This window comes from Limulus polyphemus, unplaced genomic scaffold (assembly GCF_000517525.1).
Source record: "Limulus polyphemus unplaced genomic scaffold, Limulus_polyphemus-2.1.2 Scaffold1511, whole genome shotgun sequence".
Lineage (NCBI taxonomy): Eukaryota > Metazoa > Arthropoda > Merostomata > Xiphosura > Limulidae > Limulus > Limulus polyphemus.
Window position 1 is genome coordinate 247,908 of NW_013667121.1, and position 7,570 is coordinate 255,477.

Here is a 7,570-nt window from a genome sequence, read left to right on the forward strand (position 1 = left end):
CTTTGATAAGATGCCTCACAAAAGACTTGTTACAAAAATTAAATCTGTGGTTGTAGGGGAAATGTTATCAAATTAGATAGAAAATTGGCTGAAGAGTAGAAATAAATGGAGTTAGATCTGACTCGATCACAGTTACAAGCTGTGAGCCTCAGGGTTTTACTGTTTGTGACTTATATTAAAGATATTGACTCTGGAATTACTAACAAAATATTTAAGTTTGCTGATGACATTAAGATTTTTTGGGGTGGCTAACTGTAGCAAAGATGCTGCAGACTTACAGTGAGATTTAGGTCATATGATGCATTGGACCAATACATGACAGATGATGTTCTAACTATCCAAAATGTAAGGTGATGCATGTATGTTTACATAATTCAAATTATTGCTACAATTTAAATAGGAATACATTAAATACTGTGGCTGAAGAAAAAGATATTGGTGTTTTGACCAAAAAATCAATTAAGTCATCTAAACAGTTGTTGTAGCTAGCAATAGGGCTAATAGGATTTTGGGTGGCATCTATTCAAATAGGCCTCATTTAGAGTATTGTGTACAGTTTTGAGCTCCCTTCCTCAAGAAGGACATTGAATTGTTGGAGAAGGTTCAGAGAAGAACCACTAGGATGATACCTGGGATGGTGGGATTGTCCTATGAAGGGGGTAACTGAAATCTCTAAACTTTTTTTTCTGGAGAGAAGGGTCAGAGGAGTTTTGATTGAGGTGTTTAAAATTATTAGGGGTATTGATAATGTAGATCCATCAAACTTTTTTTGTGTTTAGCAGTAAAAAGAATAGGATAAGGGGTCATAAGTTCAAATTTTGGCAGCGTAGAAGTTGCCTACAGTTTAGACAATATTACTTTTCAAACAGGGTTGTTAGATTTTGGAATGAGCTGCCTTCAAGAGTGGTGGAGGCAGAAAATTTAATCGAGTTCAAGAAAAAATTGAATGAACACATGAGCAGTAAGGAGTGGTTACAGTTGGGAGCTGGAAGGGATATCCATAATGGCTTAATAAGCTCCCTTTTGTCCCTTTAAAAAATGTTATGAATTTTTCATGAATCAAACAACTTTGGGCCATCAAACGATCAACTAGTTTTCTTCCAATCTTTATTTAACTTCAAGTGAAGTATACACAGCTATTTATATAAACATTGTTCCTTTACTTGACACAATAGTTATCTACACATTTTAGTATACAAATATAATCAGAATTTGTACAGCTAAACCACTTGCACTCTTTAAGTAGCTTTCATTAGACCATTGGTATATTCCTTAATCCAAGATGCAATGTTGTTATACTGTATGTGAAGCAGTATTTCCTTAGCTTTTTGGAATTTTAATCTTCATTTACTCAAATGCCTGCCAAAATAAAATCTTTAGTAAAACATCATAAAGCCTACTCTTAGCCATAGCGAAGAGTCTTTATGATAAATTGTAACTGCTGTTGTTGCTAGAGTAAGATGCATATCACACTGATGACAAATTATTTCAAATCATTTCCAACTTGTAACAGGCTGTTTCCTGCCAAAATAAACTCTTCAGTAAAACATGATAAATCGTACTCTTAGCCATAGTGAAGACAGTCTCTATGATAAATCTTACCTGCTGTCATTGCTAGAGTAAGATGCGTATCACACTGACGACAAATTATTTCAAATCATTTCCAACTTGTAACAGGCTGTTTCCTGCCAAAATAAAATCTTTAGTAAAACAACCTAAAGCCTACTCTTAGCCACAGTGAAGACAGTCTCTATGATAAATCTTAACTGCTGTCATTACTAGAATAAGAGGCATATCACACTGATGACAAATTATTTCAACTCACTGCCAACAATATAAAGGAATACAATATACAATTATTCCATCATAAGTGAAGTCTGAAAACGAGGATAAGTCAAAATCTAAACATTAAGTCTAGAAAGTAAAAAAAAAAAATAAACAGTTGTAATACATTAACTACACTGGCCTTCTAAACTTATTTTTGGTCAGATTTTGATGATGATGGAATAAATGTAGTTCGAAACATTTCAAACATATCAATCTCCATTTTTGTCTTCACTGATACACTTGTATATGAAGTTTTTAAATGTTATCTATTCTCCATATACTTTTTTAACAATCGAACAAGAAAAGAAAAAAATCCTGTAACAAAATATTTTCATTTATTGATAATGTGGTTTCTATTAAAAAAAGTCAACAAATTATCCTTCCTTAACCAAATGGTTTTTCTAATCGTACTTTATCCTTTATGTGAAATAAAAACAATTGTTCTTCAGATAAAACAAGAAATCTCTCATCATCATCAAACCGGTTTGAAACTATACTGTTCTCTTCAAAAAGTTAAAAACAAACTTGGATAAAAAAAATTGCCATCATCAAACTGGTTTAAAATCACTGTTCTCCTTGACAGTGGAAAAAAACAAAATACTTGAAGAAAACATGACCCCCCTCCCCCCGTCGTCATATTGTGCTGCTTAATACGGGGGGGGGGGGGGGGAAGCACACACACTCCGAAAAAACACAAAACCTTTCATCATCAAACTGTTTTAAACTTGCACTGTTCTAATTATTTACAGAAAAAACAAAAACATAAGTCACTCAAATAAAACATGAAATTTTCAACATCACTATTTAGGTATTAATCAAATGTTTTCAATTCTTAACTTGCTACAGATTAAACAACCAATGGTTACTTGACTCTGCCACTTAGGTTGTTAAGACAATGAGAGTACACAAGCAACAAAACAATTGGGAAAATAGCATTTATGCACATAAAATCTTATTTTTCAAGTCCATTTAAAAGAAACATATTTGTAAATGACTGAAACACAAATGGTTCTTAAAGTTTGAGTAACATAGAAATTATCACAGCTCTATTAAGGCACCATAATATATATTAGTTAGATTGATTAAACTAACAAAAACATTGAAATGTGAATAAAAGCGAAACATTGGTAGTAATAAAAAAAAACGTATATTTACATCTTGAATGTAAAGGTCGTTTATCTAAACTTTTATCACAATATGTATTTTTTAAAGTATTTTGTAAATAAAATGTTTTATATGTAAATAAAATTGTATTATTTTTAAGGTGCAAAAAAAAAGAAGAGCTGAAGAGTAGTGAAAGCTACAAAACCAGTACTTTATTAAGCAAGTAATTGTAAAAGTTGAAAGAAAAAATAAAACAAATTGTTGTATGAAACGTACTATTCACAGAAAGTGAAATTTGAATGGTTAATTATTATATGTAACAGTTTAAAGCTTTTTGTACATTTTATTGTTATCGTACAGCTGACAGTGAAACTCGACTGATCTACTGTTGACAACCTACAAGTATACATGTGTGTATATATTTATGTAACATTTAAAGCTTTCTATAATATTTATTATATTTACATGCTAGACTTGTGTAGCTCAAAATTTTCAGAAATGTGTGGCTCTCTAAAAACCTGTCTATCAAAAGACTAACGTAAGAAAAGTGGTAATTTTTTTTGTCCAAGACTTTGAGCAAAACAAGTACCATCTCATGAATATGCAAATTGTTACCTAAAAACAGTCTAAACATTATCAGCGAACTCCATCGTTCCTTGCTAAACGAACAACTTTCTTATCTTCTTGCTGAATATTAAAATAAACACCAGATTACCTCATTCTGAAATCCTCTTTGTTTGAGCTTCTCACTGCCAAATCAGTTTAACAGAACCAGACACTGTCCTAAAACACAACTTCATCCAATGGGAATGGAGAGATCAGAATATTTTTTGTTGGGTGAAGTTGTCTTCTTAGTTAATAACAAGTGTCCCCTGTTCACCATTAAAAGGATTTAAGAATGAAGAACTTGTGTTTATATTTTTTTGTTGTAAAGAGAAAGTGCCAACTATCCTCTTTATATATAACTCTATTAAATACATTGATTTCCAAACCATCCAAAATCTCACACAGGCTGGAAACCATCCGAGAAGAAAAACTGGTTGCGACGTCTAAAAACCTGATTTCTCAAGAACACTTCAAAGAGGTCATTAGGATCCATGCCACCTAAGAAAGAACAAAAACTTTATATGCATCACTGGGATATTTTATTAAAACTCATTCAGAATCAAGAATGAAATTCCATATAACCTTAAACATAGAGAACTACTTTGCATTACCATCATAACAGTATTTAACCCTAAAACACCAGCATGGGGTCACTACGAGGAATTACATAAATAATGTAACTAATATTAGTGGATAAATAAATACATTCACTGAAGTCTAGAATTATCATTCATTTGTGTTATGTAAAACTATCAATATATAGGTTTTAATTAGTTAAAAGTCTTCATGATGATATTCTGTGACATTGAACTTTCCAAAGTAAAAGCAGACTAGATTCTGTCCTGATTAATCCTCTGTATACAAGCTCAGCATATCTAACTAGCCTTGAAGCTATATATATATATATTGGTTTTCATACTTCATTTGAATAACCAACAATATCAACTTTTTTTTCGGTAAAAACTTTGAGTTTTATCTACTACCCCAACATTAATTATAACAAAATCATAAATGTACAGTGAAATGTAAAGTTGAAAATATGATATCAAATATTTGTTGTTTTCGTCTTCTTTGAATGCATAATTTATCTCAGGTTTTCAAATTACTTATCATCACAATTTAAAGGTTAACCTTCTCACTTCTGTTTTCTTTTAATTTTAAAGTTTCATTGCTTGTTCTTTAGACCACAGGGGCAGGTTGTCCTTGGTAAAAGCAATAAATCACATCAAGAGCCCATTAGCTGTTACCCATAGAGCTAGTTACATACCACAGGACTTTTACACTTGTGCCTTCTCTCTAAGCATCATTCACTCTCACAGCTTTGGATCTCTGTAAAATAATTCATGAACCTTTCAAATATGCATTTTAGAACAAAAATACAGAAGTCACTAGATTAGAATTTCTAAAAACGACTATATCTGATTTTCTGTTAGTGTTCAGAGTTACAAGTCTACTCGATACAAACCAAGTATTTTCTCTCGACTACCACCTTTTGTTGTCAAAACTAAATAAAATTTATATAAAAGAGAACTTACTCTTTCTATTGGTTATAAAAATGTCCATCATTCCTGTAAGGTTGGTTAACAAACAATTTTGAAAGTCAGAAAAAGAGGAGGGGCTTTTCTGGTGGATTTTAATAAAGTTATAGATGTTTCAGCAAGTCAAATAAGTAGGAGGTTTAAATTTTAGATTTTTGATTGTAATTATGTTAACTTTGTGTTTCTAATTGGTTGAAAACTGTAGCAATGTATTACTAAAGTTAATTTCTGAAATTGAGAAATAGGGTCCCAGAAAAATCAACATTGAGAATTTTTTACATATTTCTTTTTTGAAATTAAAGACTCAAAATTTAGATAATATAAAAACACTGATTTATAAAGTACCTTTTCATGCCAAGTTTAATAGTACACATTTATACTAAAGTTGATTGTCGACCTTTTGAATGTAACATTCTAAAAGGTTGTGACATGCAAAATAGCCAAACCCATACACTAACAGCTAATGAATGTTCATCCAAAAATTAATTGTCCTAATAAAAAACAAATGTCATGGATAATTAAAGTAGCCAGTGTTGATAAATTTAATTATATCGTGTAAACAAGTTGACTATATGTATCATATACTGACCAAAAAAACAAAAATTTCACATATAATTAAAGAATAGACATGATTAATAAAAACCTTAAGATCAAAAGCAACAACGGAGTTAGGTTACTCCTAGCACCTCTGCTTTTGAAGTACTACAGATAAAGTGTGAAAAAACACATACCTATATATATATGCATATGTTTTGAGTACTATAGCATCTAAACAAGAAACTGAAAGATGGCAAGATCACATGTGACACATGAGAAATCAACTATAGCTCTTAGCAACTGTTGCCATAGTATGGGGCTGGAACCACTTCATAACTTATATTGAGATCATGTTAAATGCATACCCATCTATAATAATAAGAGTGTAACTGTGTGTGACTGCCATAACTCCAAGAGTAAAGAGCCTAGAAACCTTAAATTTTGCACCTATATTAAGTGGACCCTGAGGGTGTGCACCTGGGTATTATTACTTATCTTGTGCATGTGCATCTTTTTAATGAGGCAAGCTAGCAAAAAACCAGCAGATAAAAAACCAGTAGGTTTTGGTAACAATGAGTTCCAACAATGGATTTTATGTCATGTTGCTTAGCAACAAAAGTATAACCTAATATTGTTGTTAGTCTATGCATGAAAGTATAAAATGAAATGTATAAACATCAAAACAAGAAAAATATTTGTTGATTTCTTATTTTACTGTTTCTGTTGATTAAAGAGGTTTGTTCTTTATTAAAAATGTTGGTGATATAAAAGAAAATACCTTAATTCAGAAATGACTTAAGTTTAAAATTGGATGAAAATTTATATACTTGGCTCTAGGCTAGGATATCTCACACTATGTCACAATTTAGGCTTATTTATTAATTTCTTTAAATCATACCAACATTCACAACACTTACAAGGGTTCACAGGCCCCTTGCATCCCCATCACTTAAATCATAATGGGCAGACAGTAATCAAACTATTATATCTGGATGAATACATTTTGGCTTTATGATTCCTCTTATTTCGAGAAATGAAGCTTGACGTGACACATCTAGAATATATCAACCTAGTAACCAAAGCAAAACCAGGTACTTTTCCTTAGTATGTGATACAGCAAGCATAAAACTGTACATCACTATTGATCATGTGTTTAATAGCTTGTTTTTTTATCAACATACAGGCTATCAAATATTAAGGTTTTTGTTATCACATGCATTTCTCCATATTTTTCATAATGAAACAAATATTTCAAGGATTTAATTGTTAAATTAGCAAGATATCATATTTGTAACCTTAGGCGTTATTTAAGTTTCCATTAATTACAATGGATGAAATAAAACAAATTCCACAGGCTGAATATGATTTTTTTTATTGTTGTCTAACCCTTTCTATATGAGTTCAGTCAATGCAACATTTTTATTATAATATTATTTATTTTACCTAATCTAATCTTAACTAACATAAAAAAGATCTTTATTTTTACATTTTAGTTACTTTTAGAATAATAAATAAAGAATAAACATGAAAAACAAAAAATAAATTACATACTCAATCTTATTTTTTCTTGCTGTAAATTGTCGATTATGCTTAAGCCTACATATTTTATACTAATGGTAGTAGTGCATTAAATAATGCACCAAAGAACACAGACTAATAACATGCAAAAAGCAGACAATGTCCCATTGCAATCACAATTTGTCTGGCTTTCTAACTATATGACAAGAGCTGTTACAAATTCATCCAATCTAATCTTTACCTTCCCCATGGGAATGAAGCTTGTAACTCTGAATGAAATTGATGCTTATCTGTTCAGAACACAACATTATACAATACGTCATTTGATAAATGAAAACCTTGACTTTCTATTGGTTATAGATAATATATATATATAATTAAACGTAACAGAAAACTATTAACAAAGCCTGAAAGAGAGGACGTGACAGGTAGGTGTGGAA

General features: G+C 30.8%; 1 protein-coding gene across 4 annotated transcripts in view; it reads right to left on the reverse strand.

Annotated features, from left to right (window-relative positions):
• Window positions 1-3,067: 3,067 nt before the first annotated feature.
• The window catches only part of LOC106463901 (dnaJ homolog subfamily C member 7-like), a 27,913-nt gene continuing 23,410 nt past the window's right edge, over window positions 3,068-7,570 (reverse strand). For all 4 annotated transcript variants that reach the window (XM_013923981.2, XM_022391534.1, XM_013923980.2 and 1 more), the window contains one exon: window positions 3,068-4,035. In XM_013923981.2, coding sequence (XP_013779435.1) covers window positions 3,935-4,035 — 101 coding nt within the window. In that variant the 3' untranslated portion in view covers window positions 3,068-3,934. The remainder of the gene's footprint in view (window positions 4,036-7,570) is intronic.